A 21,339-nucleotide genomic window follows, 5' to 3' on the forward strand; every position below is an offset into this window, starting at 1 on the left:
GGCTGTGAATTTCGATGATCCAAGAAATAAATTTGGGCCTCTTTTCCAAAGAGTACACGAGTACACAATTTATAAGCCGGTGCACCAGAATATAAAACACATCCAAATTCTAATACGGAGCTAAACCACTGGTGTCGTGAAAAGCTGCATGTATGTAGATTTTGTAAAACATAATTAGGGATTCTCTCTGTATTCCTGATCGACTGCTGCACAGTCTTCGTAAGACTCTCACTGACCGTACTCCTTTCTTGGTCGATTTGATTGATTTGTGGGGTTTAACGTCCCAAAACCACCATATGATTATGAGAGACGCCGTATTGGAGGGCTCCGGAAATTTTGACCACCTGGGGCTCTTTAACGTGCACCCAAATCTGAGCACACGGGCCTACGACATTTCCGCCTCCATCGGAAATGCAGTCGCCGCAGCCGGGATTTGAACCCGTCACCTGCGGGTCAGCAGCCGAGTACCTTAGCCACTAGACCACCGCGGCGGGGCTCCTTTCTTGGTCGTATGCCAAAGGAGGTGGTTATAAGATATTCCCAGATATTTTACTGAGTTAGAGTGTGATATGTCCCGCAGGTTACAAGTTATTCTAAATGGTAGTGGCTGGGTTTGCCAAATTTAAAACTGTAATTGCGCTCTTTGAAACATTAAGACTTACATGAATAGCCCACAACTGATTATCAATTGCTCACATATACGTTGTAAGCGAATGTATAGCGATTTTATACCACTGCCTGAAGCAAAAAAAAATGATATATCGTCTGCATATACATGTGTGAATACTTCATCATGACTGAGAATAGTGCTTAGCAATATAATAAAAAGAAGAAGCGAGTTGACTGCTCTATCATGAACTCCCCGTAACCTGGCATGTAAACTTTAATAATGTCACTTTAGCGAACAATAAAATTTTCTCCTGAGTTAAAAACACTCTAAATTACCTTACCACATATTGAGAGGCGTCATAAAATTTTAATTGATTCAATAATATTTCTGTTCTACTCTGTCGTAAGATTTTCAACGAGGAGATCTTTGTTGCCCTTTCTCTCCTTTTTTTTTTTTTTGCTCGCGCTGGGAGCGACTACAATGTGCGGAGCACGCTGACCTTACCAACGTTACTAGAATAAACTCAGTTTGAAAGCTGCTCCGGAGAGGCGGGCCGCGTGGCGGTCGCGAGAACTAGTGGCGCTGCAGCACGATCTTGCTCTAGCGACGCGGGGCGCGCGTATACTGTGATCGGCGACGTGCAAGCAGCTACCGCGAATGGTGCGCTGTATTCCCACCTCACTTCTCTGACTGTTTTTGGCACTGCGTAGTTTCTTGTACGAAAACGCGTTTGTCGTGTATGAGGCGTAACGAGGAGGAGCAGATTTATCTACATTGAGGCACGTGGACTCGCTTTGCGCCAGGCTCCAACAGCGGCGGCCGGACTCCGCTTCACGCAACTTGTTCGTTCGTTTGTTCGTTTATTCATTAATTTATTTTCTGTGTACGCATGGTTACACAGTGGCGTGGACCAACGTATAAGTTGCTATCAACAGCTCGAACACCTCATATATGTAGCCTTCGATCTCTATCGCCCTGCGGTGACGGGCTAGCAGACGAACGATCTTAAGCAAATACGCTGTCAAGCCTTGCACGTTACTCGAGAGAATTCATACTGTAGTGCAAATAAATGTTATATATCCATTATTATTATTATTATTATTATTATTATTATTATTATTATTATTATTATTATTATTATTATTATTATTATTATTATTATTATTATTATTATTATTATTATTATTATTATTATTTCATGCGCTAGCTGTGGCAGAGGTGACGCCATTCAGTATTATGTATAACGTGTGACAGCAAATACAAACAGAACAATTAGAAAACTTTGAGGACCCTTGAGGTTCTCCCTCAAGAGTAGACCGCAACAGCGTATAACAGGGCCCTGTGCGAATCACTGCGTAAATTACTAGCCTAACTTTGGTATCAGTGTATGCCTCATACATGCCGTGAGGGAGCGAACGACTGTGCGTGCAACACTGGCTGTTTCAAACTATCGAACAATGTCTACTGCAAGTACAGATGCGAAGTGCCCACTGCGCCATAATTGTTCCTTTTGAGAGTCAGCGAAGGGGCCTTTACGCGTGCGTAAAGCAACACGCAAAACAAGTTTGAATGCCCTGTAATGCCTGGGCCTTTCTAACACTCACTCGTTGCGTGTTTCACATGTTTAAACGCCTGGCGCAGCTCTACGCTTCTACCACCTATTATTGCGTGGATTCCTTCTACTATATGAGCAAAAAAGTGTAAACGTAAGGCTTCGCTTTTTTGGCAGTACACAATATTATTGAGAACTTTTACTACACGAAATTCATATTTTCTTTTCCGATCCGAATCAGTTTCGACCATTGGCGTGCCTCTGCTGTAGAACATTTGATTTCCACGCAGAGAGCCTGGGATCGACTCTCATTCGTAATGAAAATTTTGTAGTTGTTGTTAATTGGCAGGTTTCTGGATTTTTTTTTTTTTGTCACGGACGAGATTATCTCTTTCGCTCACAACCTGGGACACTGACAGCGACGCCAACACCGGAATTTTTGTGAAACGAGTTCATTAAAGCTATCACGTTCAAATAACTTACAACGCAGAAAAATTATAAATATAAGTGTAGGTGAAGAGACAGTAATTTATCCTACAACTTATTTTGAAAGCATGATCAAAGCACACACTGAAAGGTAGTTCTAACCTCCAGAAATAACCCGGGAGGGTGACCAGTGAGCGAAACAACTTGAAACTATGTTACTGTAGCAGACCCTTTAAATCCGGCGGAGTAAAATTAATCAATTGCATGCCAGCAGCTAGTCTTGATAGGGGAATTAGCCAATTAATGTTGATACTCACAAACCTCCGAAGAAATCCGGTGTAATTAAAAAGGTGGTACCAAGCTTTGCGTCACAAAGACAGAAAGCTCACTGCCAAACGCAAACTCTATGACGTTCAGTGTGAGAATGACGGCATCGTAACGCACTACCGTCATGTTTTGCTGAACAAGAAGTCTTGATCTGACGTGGAAAGCGGGAGCTTGCACCCGGTACCCATCTGCGCTTGATCCCAGCGATTCCACCCCGTATATTGGAGCCGAAATGTTCATAACCAAAGAGCCTATTCCCCCCCCTCTCTCTCTCTCTCTCTTTAAACGAGTGGCGCCCCTCGAATGCTTAGTGCACAGTTTGGAGGAGACGCCAGAAATAGAGGAGCACGACGAAAGGCACGCGACGAGCAACGCTGTCGATACTTACATTCGATCAATTGCCAACTATCTCGCTGTCTCGAAAGCAGTGGATATTTTGGCTTTATTATATATTTCCCTTGTGATCCAACGCAAACGTATGTAAGTGTTGGTATTTTGCAAGTGACCAGGGTTTGTTTCATTTCCTTTATATTACAGCAATAGATATTTTTCTCAATCACAGTATTCTCATTTCTGAACCTAAGACCAGGTAACGGTGGCATATGTCGGTGTCACTTCTCGGCATAAAGTTTCATACAATAATACCTAGAGAGGAATCTGGCGCTGCGATGGTGTACCCTCATGGGAATTATGGGAAGTACAGGCTTCGGATTGGATCGTGTTAACCAGCGAACTGCCTACGCATCTTTTTCTACAGTTTCAATCTCGTTCTTCACGTAGAGTGGGTAGTAGGGTGGGTGCAAAGGGCTGAAGCTGTGCCTTCGTTGTTGAAAGAGGCTGAAAACTGCTAGGCTTCTCAATTTACTGCAACGCTGAAGCTGTATAAGTCGTGTTTGATAGTTTAATAAAGCGTCTTTCCACGCATATATATATATATATATATATATATATATATATATATATATATATATATATTTATATATATATATATATATATATATATATATATATATATATATATAAGGGAGAGAAGTGTATATCTAAGGGCTCGTATTTCCGTGTTTTAACACAATAATAATGAGATATAACAGACAGTAATGCCAAGGAATGTACAGGGGAAGTTATTAGAACCAATGGAATGTAAATAAGAAGAAAGAAAAGTGGATGAAAAAATTACCAGCTGTGAGCAGGAATCGAACCTACGACCTTCGAATAACGCGTTCGATGCTCTAACCACTGAGCTATCACAGCGGCCGTCCCTCCATCCACTTTTTTGGGGTTTATATGTGAATTTAGAAGTAGGAGTGACCGTAAGTGACAGTAAGAGCATCGAACGCGTTATTCGAAGGTCGTAGGTTCGATTCCTGCTCACAGCTGGTAATTTTTTCATCCACTTTTCTTTCTTCTTATTTACATTCCATTGGTTCTAATAACTTCCCCTGTACATTCCTTGGCATTACTGTCTGTTATATCTCATATATATATATATATATATATATATATATATATATATATATAGTTGGTACGCCACTGGGTGTAATGAGACATGTGTCATGCACGGCCGCAAAACACAGTCTGTGCTGTGGAATCGGTACTCTTGTGATTCCGGGGTGGTTCGTTTTACATCCTCGACTACTGAAACCCACACGGAGGCTGACATGCCGTAGCGAGTATAATCAAGCCCCCGAATGCGAATGGAGTCACTTTTTTTAAAGGGCAAAATAGAATGGCTTACGTCTGGGGAACCATTGAACGAACACCGACAATTTGAAATTTTTAACGCAGCACCTAAAATAGTTCTACACGAAGCAAAAAGTCGTAGCCTATAGGACAAACTACCCTCATTCTTCAAATAAAGCGTGATGTCATCAATCAGAAAATGCTGTCACATTCACGGGGCCACTATCTGGTAGAGGAAGGCCCCGAACGTATGGATCAGCAAGCAGCGACCGTAGGAATGGCTCGAGGCTGAGTACGAAAAGTACAAGGGATAGAGGACAGCCCTGGCGAACACCACGGGTAACAGGAAATGGAGCACTCTAAACAATCATGAAACAACGTGCTGTGCATATTTCTGTATGCGTTTCTGGGAAGCTCAACGAAGCTTTTGGAGAAGCCAAAAGCAGCCATTACGGTGCATATGCAGCTATTTTCGAGGTGATCGAACGCCTTTTCTTGGTCAAGTGAATCGGAGAATCCCCGAGCTCATTTTGCGAACGTGCACGCAATGGTGTCATGCGTAACAAAACGTAGGATGAAATTATCTTCCAGGAATAAACCACGCCTACTCATGTGTTTTGATCACGTGTTCAACAATTTCGAGTACTTCGTACTCGTCTATGGAGCGCAGTGTGCCATCCCGACGCTCATGTTTAGAAATAGTGGTTAACGATTTAGAGCACTCGGTACTCCACTATGGGAGAGCTGAAAGCCGTCCCTTGCGCCTCAAACTTGGTGAGGCCGCATACGCTGATGCGTGGAATGCAGTAATTCCTGAACGTATAATGTTTTTGGTATGTACGGTGCCGGCAAATCTACAAAAATGCGGCCATCAAGCATGCACCCACCACATGCGCAATTTGCACGCACTTTTTTTCAAAAAGTAATGTTTTCTTTAAATAAAAATTTGTCGATTATTAGCCGGTTTTTATATGTAACTTGATCTTTTATCAGGAAACTGCCATTTGTACTGCGACTCTTTTTAGTTACCTGTAAAGAGTAAATTTATTTTAGCCCCATTGAGCGGTTTTCAGTTGAGCGACTACTCTGATACCAAAGCTGCCTGGTGGAGCAAATGACAGCGGGGCTGCTGATGCGGCAGGCAGGAGGGCTGTGCTCTGGGCGGGGGGGGGGGGGGGGAGGTTGTATAGCAGAAAGGAAGAGAAAAGTGAGCCCCGCATGGAGTGAAGAATGAGAGGCGAGGGCTTGCCTAGCCGCTGCGCTACGAGAAAGTGTGTAAGAAATGGCGTCGTGGCGGCCTTATTCACTGCAGCTGGACGTCATAGAGCATGGAGGAAACAAACAACTTCGCCCTATACTAAATTAGGAAAGTCTATGCTGGACAAAATGGCGGCGTTGCTGTAGTTACCTGTTGTGTGGTGTACCTGGTCTAGCAGTGAGCGGCTGCGGCTGGCGGCGGCATGTGCGCCTCAGTAGGTCTCGTACTGAGCCGTGGCGGACGATACCCGTTCTCTGTGCCCATTTGTTGGTTACGCAGTGTTCTCCCGGCAGTTATTGTACTCCTAGCAACGTTTACGACACCTTTTGTTAGCCACGGGGCTTCAACAGTGCGTAGAACGAGTGCATATCAATGTGTCGTGCGCTGGATGACGCGGTTTATGTATTTGAAGTGTTCAGTGAAACTGCGTTTGGGTACCATAACAAAGCAGAACCATGACGAACGTCTTGCAGGTCAGTGATGGTTGTGCAGTGATCTTTGTGACGACGAACAAAATAGTTGTGCCCCGCAGGACGCATGAGGACGTCGTGTGCACATACGTAGTTTCACGTTCGATATGTCTACATTGATAGCTTGCATGTGCGTATGAAAACACCTTTTCTGTTTCGCTTGCTATGCTCGCCCCCAGCATTGTTCTTGCGGCGTTACAGAAACTACGTTCGTCACGTGCACCGTGCTCAAAGTCAGCGCAGTGCTGACGCCGGCGAGTCTTACGTTGAACGCGGGCTCGGTGGCCGGGCGCTGCGCCGGTCGCATGAAAGACGGAATGAAACCATAGGAGGCAGAGTTATTCAATCATATGAGTTGCGAAACTACATTTCGAAACCCGAAGATGCCATTGGCCGACCTAGCGGAAGTAAACCGATCGTGGCGCCACCTGGGAGCGACAGTACAAAACATTGCATCGCCACTTCTACGTGCGCTTTTTTTTTTTTTTTTTAGGCAGCTCGATGCCGCACGCAACACTTGCGTCGCTAGCTTGCACAGCGCCCGCCGCCGCTGTCAGCTGTTTTCGCTCTTCAAAGGCGTAATCAAAGCCGCGTCAAAGCGTCAAGGTTTATTTCGTCGAAGGAGGTGCTTGCATTTTCGTGCTACCATGGTTTTAACGCTGCGCCGTGGTTGTTTCTGTTACTCCTCGCTTGCTCGTTTGAAAATGTGCGCTTGAGATCAATTGCTCACGGGAAGTTGGGCGAATGCTTTTAACTGTTCCACTCTGCGGTTCACGATATGTCCCACTAACATGACGGGAGTGATGGCCGCACAAACAAGACACAGATACGGTCTGTGTCTTGTTTGTGCACCAAAGCACAACACTACCGATCAGTACTTACCGCAAATTGACCGCTTTGTCTTGCACGCAGCGGTCGAATTCCACTAATCGCGAAATCAATGAGACACCGGCTGGAATGCCATATAATTATGAAAGCCCGATGACAAGAAAGCGGGAACTTGAACATTGCTCTTTACTTGCAACTAGCACTGCAAGCGTTCTTTGCTCTTGAGTTGCTATGTTCGCGGAGTCTTTCCAACGGCAACGGCGTTTGCTGCTCGGGCAACGTCGTCTGCTGTCGTCGACAGACTCACAGGTTGGATCCACCCGGATCAACGCTGCAGCCCGCTTGCATCACGTCTTGCCGCTCACTATTTTGCCGAAATGTTAACATCGTTTGCTCGCCACATGAATCTGATAAACCACCGACTTCGCTGCACCGTCCATTACGCTGTGCTAGCTGTGTACCTACCACATGAACATGCCGCTTATAGCCACGTTGCTTCTAGCGCAATGCGGAAACTATGAAAAATAAACACAACATCAAGAGAATAAGCAGCTCCTTTGTTCTTTATCTCGTCTCCACCACTGCGACAAAGTAACATGTTCAGCATCCTTAGGCACCAACTCGCCTAAGAACAAATTCTAAGCCCTGCCCGCTGCCATGCTGTTTGGCAGAATCTTGCTAAACGCAAAAACACAAAGTATTGCGCTTTCTAGTTAGTTTTGTTGTTAAGAGATGACGCCACAATCTACTCACTATCACCATTTCAGCCAATGTAGTATTCGGATTTTGATGCATGAAGACCATGGGGAGTTTCGCAGCTCGTATTATTGAATAACTCTGGTAGAAGGTGGCGCACGGCTGATCACGTTGTCTGTACAGTGCGTGAATCAATGACGTGAAAACACTGACACCACACTGGTCGTCGTGAATGCATCTAGCACGCGTTCTTTTGTGCTTGCTTCGTTATCGCCGAGCTCGTTGTTAGCCCTCGTACGAACTTGATTTCACCAACGGTGCCACGCTGGCCCAGCGTGTTGAGCGCTGCTCCGATGATATGGTTCGTCACGACGTGCGTGCTGGGCAGTTCACGTGGTTTTCACACCGCCGAGAGAGTATCGCGCCTTCCAACGTTTATAGATACTCTTTCTATAAACGTTGGCGCCTTCTGCTTCACACGGTTGTCGGCCTGTCACAGCAGGATGACAACAGTGTGACGCTGCATCAAAAGAATTCGTCGGTGGAGCTCCATAAAAATGGCCCCTACTAGCAGTAGTGTAACCATAGAATGGCACACTGGGTCCGTGCCTCTGCCCTCGAAATTTTTTTCACCATGGCATACAGAGCAAAAAATGACCATTTCAATGGGTTCCCCACCCACCTTTCGAAAAAAAATTCTGGCTACCCCCCAGGGCCCTGCGTACAAGATGAGAAAGTAACGAGTAACATGACACCCCACGTTAACGAAAAATGGTAACGTAAGTACGTTACCCACTACTGTTCTGGACATGTAACGAGTACGTCTCTAAGTCACCGAAAAAGATAACGCGCTACCGGTAATGGCGTTACTTTTAACGCATTACCGCCAACACTGTTAAGCATGTTGCAACCAAGGACCTCTGATATCGCATTTACCCAGCAACTAGGCTTTTGTCAGATGCTCCATTGTCAGCTTTGCATCTATTGCAGGCCTTGTTTTTTTTTTTTTCGCACTCGAACTGGGGTGGAGGACACTGCAGTGAAACTTGGGAATCCCGCAGCGCACGCTCATGATTACAACAGGAGAAGCAGAGAGCCACGTCGTCGAGCCCTCTCACTCGGCATCATCCAATGGATCATGAAGGGCCCCGGGCAACAAGAAGTATCTCTCTGTAAGCGAGTTCCAATGCTAACTTCCCATTCTTGCACACTGCGTGTTTGAAACACTGAATCAGTCAACTCATTCTTGGTAAACTCTACCACAATTTATTTCACGGTCGTGGATGCGTTGTTGCAGGAGAAAATTAAGGTGAAAACATAATTTTCGAATTTTGCACTGAAGCATCTGCCGTTGCGACGATGTAACGTCACTGGTCTCAAAGTTGTCTTTTTTGGTATTTTGGCCATGCTGGCTCAATATACCAGTTCTTCAACCTTTAGAACACAGTGAAACCGATTGTTCATTATAATTACTTCTATAGGCGCCCTTAAAATCTGTGACGTCACTCGGCGAGTGGTTGCGGGTACAAGACTGACGCTACTTTAGTAATGCGGGAAAATACACTATAAAAATTGGCACCCGATTCACGAAGCGAATGCTGATGATAAAGCGAAGCTCCTTGGATGATTATGAAATGTTTACGACGGGTGCCAGCTGGCCACCGGGGCGCGCCAACGGACGCCGGTCGCGTTTAGTCGCGCGTCAGGCTCTACAGCACTCGCGCTTTGCCATGGGTAACGTCGCTGAGCCCACGGAGTGTCCAATCATGCAAGAGGGGAGATGCGCGCATCGGGTTCTATTCTGACCAGCCCCGCAGATGAGCACATTTACAAAAGGACGAACGGGTCGGCGCACGAACGGTACTATATGCGAGCTATGAACATGGGCGTCGGCAGGGGTTACAAAAGGGGCACTTGGCCTCCTAAGCATTTGCCCCCACCCAATGTACACCACTTCTTTCCCTCAGCTGCCCCGCCGCGGTGGTCTAGTGGCTAAGGTACTCGGCTGCTGACCCGCATGTCACGGGTTCGAATCCCGGCTGCGGCGGCTGCATTTCCGACGGAGGCGGAAATGTTGTAGGCCCGTGTGCTCAGATTTGGGTGCACGTTAAAGAACCCCAGGTGGTCGAAATTTCCGGAGCCCTCCACTACGGCGTCTCTCATAATCATATGGTGGTTTTGGGACGTTAAACCCCACATATCAATCAATCAATCTTTCCCTCAGCCGTGTAGCAACACGTACTCGTTTGCACCCCTCAAGAATAAAATGCTGCCGACGACCATGGCTATGAAAACGGACGTCCGACGCGGACCTATGACGACGGCGACAGCTAACATCGTGCGAGCCTAGAACCTTCGCTCCTAAAACAAGTGCATTCCTTGAAGCCAACCTTGTACAATGCCCACGAATACATTTTGCGTGCTCTCCCCTTTGTATTACACTGCGCGCCCTCGCGCTGCCAAGCTCGAGGGCGTTGGTTCGGTTCCCGATCATGGCGGCCGCACTTTGATGAAAAAGAAAAACAGAGAACGTCCGTATGCCTATATTTAGGTGCACACACCCTACCGGCAATTTGCTTGGGCCAAGCATGGTAAATCATCAGTGGCCAAGCTGTCCATGCTTGGAAAGTTATTGGAGTGTGACAAGCCTACCATTGGCCAAGCAAAGGAAGGCCTTGCTTGGAAAATTATTGGAAATATCTCTTTCCATGCTTGGCACTGCGTTGAAATACCGTGCAATAGCAAAGCATTTTGGCCAATGCAATATCTGGCTCATTTATTTTTGGTCTTGGCTACAGTTTGATGCCCAGCTACTTTTTTTTTTATTTTCGCATGCCCCCCCCCCCTCCCACGAGAAGTGACAAGACAAATATTTTTGGTGCTTCAGGTTTATTTCACACAAACTATATAGAGGGCAATATGCCATTTTTCCATTTTCCAAACTGAAGTGCTGCTTGGGCTTCTCTTGAAGTCATCTATCGTACTGGCATGCCATCTTGCAGAGGTGCACCTTCTTGATCTGAATCAAACACAGCCATCCTTTTATTACATCCGAAACAGCTGCATCAGTTTTGTTCAGCAGGGTATGTCTCATTTAGAAAAAGAAAAAAAAAACATGAGGTCCTCTTCTTCAATAAGTCATCTCTTAGGCAACCACTTTCACCAATTTTCAACAAAACACAGTAGGAACATTTGTTGGACGGCAAATCGGTTATGCGTGATTATGAGGATCGCAGCACCTGCACAGACGGGAAGAAAATACTTCTTGGACTGCATGATGCATTTTTGTTACTGATGTAGCGTGATTAATCAGAGATCCCCATCAATACAAAAAAATGAAGAAAAACATCCTCGCACATTCTAGAACATATATTCTCTCAATTGAAAAAAGGGTAATTTTTTTACTGATATCATTGTGGAAGCAGAATTGGCACAGAAGCACTGTTTAGTGTCCTTGATTTTTTTTTATGTACACACCTTTACATTTATAAACATTACTGAGGTAGTCAATGCACTTTTATTTACGAAGGTTATTTTTGTCGTGTAGCTTGTGCTGTCAATGCTTTATTTTATTTCGATGCTCATTATTGAGCAGTGCTGCCGCTTAGTCATGCAGCTAACTGTTTTAACGATGAAATTGGTTATGTGCTCTGGTTCTCGGCTCCCACAAATTGGCAAGCTGATAGAAAAGGAAATAAGATTAGACAACATTTAGGTGGTGAATATGGTGGCAGTGAAACTGTTTCAATGCTCAATCTTGCTCCAGATGGCAGAAGTTGGCTTTTTACAGGGAGGCAGCATATATAACTAAAAAAAATGTATTAGTCGGTCAAATTTTCAAACAAACATCAGTTATGCAGTATGTGTAATATTCTGGTCCTAGTGAAAGATTTTTAAGGAACAGCAACCAAAATATCAACATAGAGAAGTCTACATAACAAAAAGTAATGAGGATGTTGCCAATAAAAGCCAAAGCAAGAAACCAATTTATTTTTCTGTTGATGCTCACCAAGCAGAAGCAGCAGCACATTTGCAGGTATTTCAATGGAAAATTCTTCTCAGCGGCCTAGCAGTACTTCTTTGTAACCGCACTAGTACAATATGATGGAGCTTTCTGTGCACTGCGTATTCAGCACTGCTGACACTTTCTATGAAAAAATAGCTGACCTGAAACAAAAAAGCAATACATAAATTAGAAAATTGATAAACGTAACACTTATGTCTAAAAGCTTTGAAAAATTATCTACTATATGCAGTGATTATCGTACCAACAAAAAGATTATCTTGCCATAACAAAACAGCATCAGTTCATCAAAATATTCATTGCACATTCTGCAAAGTACTTGTAGGACTGGTAAAATTATACCTTTATTGTAGAAAATTGTGATTAAAATTAACAAGACCCAGTCAGTATTTAGGCCTGACTATTTCTTGTAAACAGCATTTTTTGTGTAAATTTTATAAAGTTTCTTTTAGACAACTGGAAGAATCGTGTGTTTTTGTGTAATTTATAAATAGTCTGACAAGTGACACTCACTCCATGCAAGAAAATAGAACAGATATACATTACTAATAATACACTTAGCTGATATAGATCATTTATGACATATCATACAATGAAAATTCTCAAGAAATGCATTACATACAGAATAGCATGGCTCACCAACGTTGCGTACTTAGTGACTAACCACAACTTTCAAAGTGTACCAAGATCTAAAATGACTACTTTCTCAATACTGATAAATGAAATCCCGAAGTCACTAAAGCTAATATCGCCATCATGATAATTTTTTTTCAAAAGTAGAATTCCACTAAAGTAGACCCAACAATAGCGAGGAACCTTATTGCATCAAAGCTTTACGTAAAAGAAAAAAAATGCAGGCTGAATTTGGATAGTGACCCCCCCCCCCCCTTTCTCGCATTCGGCACCAGCCTTCATATCTGATTACCTTTTAAGTATGACCGCAGGCACAAGTTTATAATTTCGAATGAATTAATAACGTTCTCGCGTCGACCCTAAATAGCATGGTGCGTTAGGATGCACTCGCCGTCAGCGACAGGCAGTCCCGCCAGAAGCGAAAAAGAAATGGCCGCACACCACGCGTCAACATACACAACCGGCGGCTGGGCGACTGTCCTTCGGACCGGGTCGCTTCAGTTAATTTCAAGTTTTCCCCGAAAACAGTGTATCGCTTATTTAAAAAATACGCCGAATCAAATAGGTGCTTGAATATTGTACCGAAGAACGTTTCGAATATGTCCGGTTTTTACTTGCAACAAGAGAAAACTACTCTATGTGCAATTTCGCCAAGACGAGCTAGAACTATAGCTAGGACTACGCAGCACCCGCTTCTTAACACATGCGCTATTTTCGTCGCCGTAAACCTGACCACCAATTCGCATAAGGCACTGAGAGAACAAGGGCAAATACAGGTACTGCTAATATTTACTAACCTTCCATTTCAACTTGAATAAACAGCTGGTCGCTGCACGGCTGTGACGGCCGTGACATCCATCCAAATACCATCTGGAGCATCCAACGTGCGAACAAGGTGAAGACCAAGGAGGATATAAAAACTTGCTGGAGTGGAAGCGACGCCCGTCAGGTGACGCCAGCGGCAGCCATCTTGCCGGAGGCAGAAAGCGCGCTGCCGGTGTGTCGCCTCCACGCTTCGTTGCTGGTGCACGCTGTTCTCTTCAAAGTTTTCAATGAGTGCAAGTCTTGCTCTTGGATAATGGTTACCTCCTGCGTTGCCTACGGATGCACAAACAGGCTGAAGAAAGGTTCTGGCCTCACATTTCACCTGTAAGTACATGAAATTTAGCGTGTTCTACTCGCGGTCATTTCAGCCGCATTGTAGTTGCTTGCAGGCCCGCGCATGAAAGAGCAGCAAAATGGCATTGTGTGTACGTGTGCCGCAGTTGATTGTCGTATATTTCTTGACAGGTTTCCAAAGAATGCAGAAGTTCGGAGTCTTTGGGAGCGGGCAGTTCGCCGTGAAGGGTGGCGCGCTAAGGATGGAGACCGCCTGTGCTCTGTACATTTCAGTCCTGAGTGCTTTGACCGCACTGGGCAAACGACGCGACTGCGGGTGGGAAGTGTGCCCACGTCGTTTCCAGCTTTTCCGCCTCATCTGCAGAAACCTGTGAGTATTACTGCCATCGTTGGACGAGAAGCGTAATGTTTAGCGTGCATAACGCTTGTGGCGTTACGGCCGCTACATAATACTTGTTCCACGAAATGTTGTTGCGGGTATACGTGGCATTGATTGCGTGCCGAGAATTGGCGGTACTGTGGAGGAGTAGCTGTAGTTTTAGCATATCGTTACCGTGTTTGCGTTACCGTTTACCACATTACCGGACGCCGCCGGCGAAGGTGAAGTTACCGGTAATGGTAACTGCTTCACCTTCGCCTTAACTGGTGATCAAGATACATATTTATTTATTTATTACTGCTGACCTGTTTACCAGGTCTTAAGCAGGAATGGGCATACAGCAATGTTTACTACAAAAACATTATTGACATCCACAGCATACTGACAGTGGTTACAATTCAATACTTAAAGGCACATCCGGCGAATGGAAAGTTATACCAGAGCGGGTGCATGTCCTTTTTGCTGGCATACAATGTCTCGTGCACGATTATGAAAAAGCTTGTTACTTAATACATTTATTATTTCTTCAAAGAAAATGTGTAGCTTAATTGTACCCACATTATACGTGTAAGGTTTCATTTAGTTTTTGCGCTTGCTGCCTTTTTAGCTCGTCTGAGAAAACGTATGCTTTCAAACCCAGGTCAAACAGAAGCGTCCCGACCCCAAGTCTCGAGATTTCGTGGCCCCGCCTGGTCCTGAGTGTTCTGGGTTGTGCGACCTGCCTGGAGCTGAAAATTTTCCTGAAGACTCGCCAACCAAACTGTTCTACAAAGACAAGGACCTTTCCTCACAAGAAGAGATAACCCAGTTGAAGAAGAAGGTCAAAACACTGCAACAAACTAAACGAAGGCTGGTCAAGAGAAATGAAACCGCCCAAGAAATCATCAAAGAAATCAGAGAGCAAAAACTGTTGTCAGAAGAAGGCTCACATGTGTTTTCATCTGTTTTCTCGGATGACATTCAGCAACTACTTTGCAGGGTGGGCAATGAACAGAAGGGCAAGTACCCACCTGAGCTGCGAGCATTTGCACTGACTTTGCATTTTTACAGTCCAGCCGCGTACGAGTATGTACGATCCAAATTCAACGAAGCCCTCCCATCCCAGCGAACACTAAGGGGCTGGTACAAGTCGATTCAAGGAGCTCCTGGCTTCACAGCCGAAGCATTTGCTTTCCTTGAGAAGTTTGCGGAAGCACGTGATGAACCCTTCTACTGCGCTCTCATTGTAGACGACATGGCCATCAGGAAACACGTAGAGCTAGTTGGAGATAAGGTAGTAGGGTATGTTGACTTCGGAACTGGGCTTGACGATGACGGTCTTCCTGAAGCTGCAAATGCGTGTGTCTTCATGATCGTTGGAATCAACGTCAGTTTTAAGGTGCCAGTTGGATACTTCTTAATAGACTCACTCACAGGAGCAGAGAGGGCCGAGCTGGCCAAACAGTGCATTGAGAAGCTTGCGTCGGTGAAGGCTGAAGTAGTCTCTCTCACATTTGACGGAGCCTCGTCGAATTTCACTATGGCCAGGTGTTTAGGTGCTCAACTTCTTGTTGACTGTGAGCAAATTTCTTCAAGCTTTGTGAACCCAGCTGACGATGCTAAGAATGTTTACATTATCCTAGACGCCTGCCACATGATTAAGCTTATTCGCAATTCCTTGGCGAACTTAAGCTACATTGTTGATGCTGAAGGAAAGCACATAAAGTGGGCCTACATAGTGGCATTGGAGGCATTGCAGCGTTCCGAAGGGCTGCGGCTGGGCAACAAACTCACGAAAGTCCACGTGCAATGGGAAAAACAAAAGATGAAGGTGCGATATGCTGCGCAAGCATTGAGTTCCTCTGTGGCTGACGCCTTGGACTTCTGTGAAAATGTGCTGAAGCTACCCCAGTTCCGGGGCGCCAGTGCAACATCGAAGTTCGTGAGGGTCTTCGATCACCTGTTCGACCTTTTTAATTCTAGGAACCCTTTTGCAAGGTCGTACAAGGCTCCTCTGCGGAAGCAGAATGAAGCCTGCTGGAAGCCATTCTTTGTCTACACCCAAGCGTATATAAAGGGATTGAGAGATCCGGCTGGGCGGCCAGTTTTAGAAGGCTTGAAAAAAACTGGTTTTGTGGGCTTCTTGATCTGCATGGCGAGCACTGAAAAAATGTTCGACGAGCTTGTTGGCCAGGGTAAGCTGAAGTACTTGTTGACGCACAAACTGAGCCAGGATCACGCTGAGAACTTCTTCGGATCTGTTCGTGGCCGAGGTGGGTATAACAACAACCCAACCGCTGCTCAGTTCATGGCAGCATACAAGCGTTTGCTGGTGCAAACAGAAGTGACGTCTTCTAGCTCGGGAAACTGCACCAAAGACATGGTTTCCATCCTGAATGCCACTACTGTTGTCGCCCAGGTAGACGCAACAAGCGCGCTCACAGACATGCGCAGGTCCTCGATCTTGGAGCCTCACGATGACCACGACTACACGCATCCTGAAAACCTTTCTGCCGTAGTTGTTGCGGTGGTGCCTTATATCGCAGGCTTCGTTGTACGCCAAGTGTGCAAGACAACAACATGCGAAGAGTGCATTGCAGCCCTGTACTCAGATTTTTATATCCTCCTTGGTTTTTATATCCTCCTTGGTGAAGACGGCGCGCAGTCATACACTCACGCGGTGGAATGTGGAAGCGAGCATAAACTGTGCATGCGTGTATACCGGCTGAAAGCTAGATGAATTCCAATATTTTTGATGACTTATGTACTATTACGTAAGCGCTTTACAGCTGTCACAGTTTGTAAGCTTCTGAGAATCGCCTGTCTGGATGCTTTGGTGAACTATTTTTCTTAAGCGCCGTAGGGCTGTGCATGGGCCAAACTGCGTGCACGCGGTAAAAAGTGTGCAGTTTTAACGCCACACTGTGCACTTGCTGGTACACTACTGGTACTACTGGTCCTTTGTAAGTCACCTTTGTAGCCACGTACTACTGGTCCTTTGTATGAAAAGAAAACAAAAAGAGGTATTGCGTAGAGAAGGCAGTGCGAACTGAATTAATGACCGGAAAAAATGATCGTCCATGGCTATTCGGTAGCTGTTCGTCTGACTTCACGACAAAGTGCCCAAAGAAACGGACACATTCGCTCTAACCACTTTACTTCTTTACCGCTTGTACGCGCTCGCGTGCCACGAATTTTCATCGAATAGTATATAATACACAAAAGTAAGTAGGCTTGATGACCAGGCTAATTCTGTGAGCATTGGCCAGCAACCACGGTATGTGTCAGGAAAGCCCTTGGCCTCTATGTTAAATATCACAGGTATTTCCCAAAACTTTTGTTTCGTTCTATTCTAATTATTGAGAAGGGCCAAAAACTAAAAGAAACGCACACTTTTAAAATAAGATTGGAGGCCTTAATTCGCTACCATCTCGCCCATATTTTGCTTGTAGGCCATGCCCTTTTCTATCACGCTGTCCGGGCATTGGCCATTGATAACGGAAGACGATGGGAATCCAAGCTGTTCCCGATCGTCGGCCACTGCTGGTAGGGCAGGTGGGCGAAATTAATCTATAGTCCCCCTACTACGGCGTACGTAAGCGCGCCCGGTGCTTACACATAACGAATGACACGCCGCGTTATTATTACGGCGTAGAATGCTTAGCAGCCTACTGGGTGTCGAGTTTTCGAAAATGAAAGGGCAAGTAAGACAGCCACATGACGAGATGATAATGCTACCTACGAAACGCAAAAAAAGGATAAGGAATGAACGTTAAAGCATACTTATTCTAGGCCCGTTCGGTTAACCTGCACCAGTTTAAACCTGTTCACCGCTTAATTGTTTCAAATTAAGGAACGTAATTGACTAAGTGGAATAATTTCCCTCAGTATACATTTCTGTTTGCGTGATAATAAATGTGCTCTAAATGTGTATCATTCTTGGACATATACAAGCCAACTACTGGGCTTTCCGGACATGATGATGATTCTGATTACGACTATAATCATGTTCTCAACCCACACACAAGGGAGATAAACTAATAATATTCATAGGAACCACCGAGGCAGACACTTTGTGTAAAACGATCCCATTTAATCGGCACTCGTAAGGCTCCCATCTGGTACGTACTTTCATTCTGTAAAAGTCTCCATTAGCAAAACCATGGCACAGCCTACTTAATACAGAGCAATACAAGAGCACCATCATGTGCCTGATCGACCAGAGTTTGAACACATTAAAAGCCCATGAAATTGGTTAAATAATGTGCATTAAAGATAAAGATAGTGTACTACGTTATTTTTCAGCTATCTATATGTCTCAATACACCAACAGACAATTTTTAGCTGCAAGGGATTTCTATTCCGACGGCTAACTCTGCATGCACACGTCATCATCACTGAGCCGATCCAGGCATATGCTACGTCAAGACCCGTCACCTGCGTAGCGCAACGCATGTTTGTCCTCACCACGTCCGAAAATTAATTAGGAACCATGTTGTCAAAGGTATGATTCAGCCTGTAAATTATATGCACGCGTTAATTTCCACATCTGTCATCTGTTCGGGTTAGAAGATTCATCAATATTCCCAACACTAGCACTAACGTCATTTTATATGACCCTAAAGAAAGCAGGGAAAAAAAGCATGGAAATTCAAGTTGGTCTTGAAGCTACGCATTTAAGCTATATTCACCAAGTATGCATTTTACTGTGTGCCACTCAAATTTCCCTCTTTTATGTGATCACTAACCTGACGCAGCAAGCAACTTCTGTAAGCAATGAAACTTTTCGTGGTTCGGAAGAGTTCGCTGCCACCATGCACTAGCTAAGTTATTTAAACGTAACACATGTTTTATGTCTTCAAGAAAAAAGAGCTTGTGTTAAATCCCAATTTAGAACAAGAAGGAAGGAATAATTTGCATTGATTTCTGTACAGCTTCTACGGCACATGTATATATACACCATTACCTAAATGATCACCCTTAGCGCGACCCAAACTAGTGCTACGAACATTGACAAAACGTTTCCCGGCAGGCATCGCTCTCTCGGCCGACTACGCGTCAGAAGCGTCATCATTCCGGACTGACTACTATGGCGTCTAAGCGTGCTCAAGACACCGGTGACACGTCAAGTGTCGAGAAAGAGGCTGAAAAGCCTGTGAGAATTGACAAGTGGGACGGGTCTGCTGTGCGAAACGCCCTAGACGACGCAGTGAAGAAAGTACTGACCGAAAAGTATGGCTACGTGGAAAACCACCGACTGACCGACGGCCGACTGGCCATCTGTAGCATCGCTGTTGGAGCTGCGATGTTTGCGCTATTGTGGGACTATCTGTACCCGTTTCCCGAGTCGAGAACGGTCCTAATTGCCTGCGTGCTTTCCTACTTCTTCCTAATGGGCGTCCTGACGCTGTACACTACCTTCCTCGAGAAAGGAATCTTCCTCGTGGCGCTGCAAAAAGACAAAACTGGCTTCGACCCTGACAGTGTCTGGACGGTGAGTTCGTCTCTGAAGCGTTTCGACCACATCTATCATCTCCAGATTCATTACAAGGACGGAAAGACGAAAAAGACGCGTGAGGCCAAGCTCGAGAAATCCATCGCCAGCTGGTTCGACGAAAACGGCACCTTGGTCGGCGACCTCTTCGATCCTGAGGTGTGCAAGCTACACAACAGCCTGCTGAGCGAGAAAAAGGAAAAGTGAACTGTTATTCATATATAAGGCATTGTTACTGTTCCTTGTGGCGTCTGGATGAATCGGGGTCCGGGATATATATATATATTTTTTTTGTAAGGTAATAAAATAATCGTCCTAACATGTTAAATTACAGTGTCAAGAGTACTTGCATTATAGCATTTGCCGTGTTTCGGTCGCACGCTTAAGTTGGTGCGCTCATGGCAAGTGACGAGTGTTCTCTACCTATAAAGCTGACGGTCGCTAATACTTTAAAAAGAGTCGCGCTAAATGTGCTTGCCGTTGGCTTTGGCTAGGTATGATTGCATACCTAATTCAAAGTAGACTTCCATATGGCCAAAGTTTATTCTGTACTTGCTGCCTGATGGCTCCTGCATAGGAAGACCTTTTACTAACCTTAGTATTGACACGAATGGTTTGTGCAAGCCGTGTTTTTTAGTTTTCCAGCACCTATGCTGAAGTCCTGGAAATGAGGTAAAGACGATAATAGTACAAAAAGTTTGCATACTGTAGGACATACCCTGCGCATTGTCTTTTATAAAAAAAAAACAACTTGTGGAAACAGTTCAGTCATCAGTACTCTTAGTGTTTTATTATTGCAACATCTATGCAGTTTCCATTTGTCCGTAAGACAGGTTCATTTGACTTGCAGTGCGTATCTGAACACTTGGCATGGCTTGTAAATTTAGATTGCCTGCACAATATTGGAGAAACCATGCCTGGATACTGCACTAGCATGGCAGCAACATTATTGCAAGCTATCTATGGGCCCCTCATGACTGTTATTGTAGCCCCGCCGCGGTGGTCTAGTGGCTAAGGTACTCGGCTGCTGACCGGCTGCGGCGGCTGCATTTCCCGGCTGCGGCGGCTGCATTTCCGATAGAGGCGGAAATGTTGTAGGCCCGTGTGCTCAGATTTGGGTGCACGTTAAAGAACCCCAGGTGGTCGAAATTTCCGGAGCCCTCCACTACGGCGTCTCTCATAATCATATAGTGGTTTTGGGACGTTAAACCCCACATATCAATCAATCATGACTGATATTGTAGGTGGTTACTATTAATGAATAAGTAGGAGCCCACCACTGCTTCATGACATTCAAGATCAGATTGCATGCATGTTCAATTGTTGATTGATGGTTGCATATTTCTGGAACATGGCAAATGAAAGCTGCAGTAGAGAATTGCACATGTGGGATATCTTACTAAATTGCTAAATTGCACGTGCTGGGATATCTTACTATATTTCTGAAACTTGGCAGATTGGCATATTAGCACTGTTAAGTTGGGGCCAGGTATATAATCCTCATTTTCAGTTGCATAACTAAGCACTGTTGTGTCTGTGTCATGTTTATAAAGTTTAGGCTGTACAGCTCTGTGTGGCAATGGCAGGGTAATGAAGTGATATTTTTGAGTAATCAGAGCATTTAAAATGGCTCAGAAAATATGCATATAAAGTCTTTTGAACATACTCTTAAATATTTGGCTCAGAAAAGAGAGAGTCTACATGTTGACAAACTATATTTGCAAATGTTTTTAGCTTGCAGTTTACTTGACATACCCAACCTGCAGCAGTACAAGAACTATGACTTGCTAGGAAGGTGACAGATAGCACTACTTCCTTGATTGTCGCATCTATTGCACTGCAGTACATCGTGTTCAATCAATAT

General features: G+C 44.9%; 1 protein-coding gene across 1 annotated transcript; it reads left to right on the forward strand.

Moving 5' to 3' along the window:
- The first annotated feature begins 18,379 nt into the window (after window positions 1–18,379).
- On the forward strand, window positions 18,380–19,803 carry Spase25 (Signal peptidase complex subunit Spase25). The gene is made up of 2 exons (XM_037436008.2): window positions 18,380–18,485; window positions 19,014–19,803. The coding sequence occupies exons 1-2, from the start codon at window positions 18,474–18,476 to the stop codon at window positions 19,680–19,682; spliced, it is 681 nt and encodes a 226-aa protein (XP_037291905.1). The 5' UTR covers window positions 18,380–18,473; the 3' UTR covers window positions 19,683–19,803.
- Window positions 19,804–21,339: the final 1,536 nt, after the last annotated feature.

This window comes from Rhipicephalus microplus, chromosome X (genome assembly GCF_043290135.1).
Source record: "Rhipicephalus microplus isolate Deutch F79 chromosome X, USDA_Rmic, whole genome shotgun sequence".
NCBI classification, from domain to species: domain Eukaryota; kingdom Metazoa; phylum Arthropoda; class Arachnida; order Ixodida; family Ixodidae; genus Rhipicephalus; species Rhipicephalus microplus.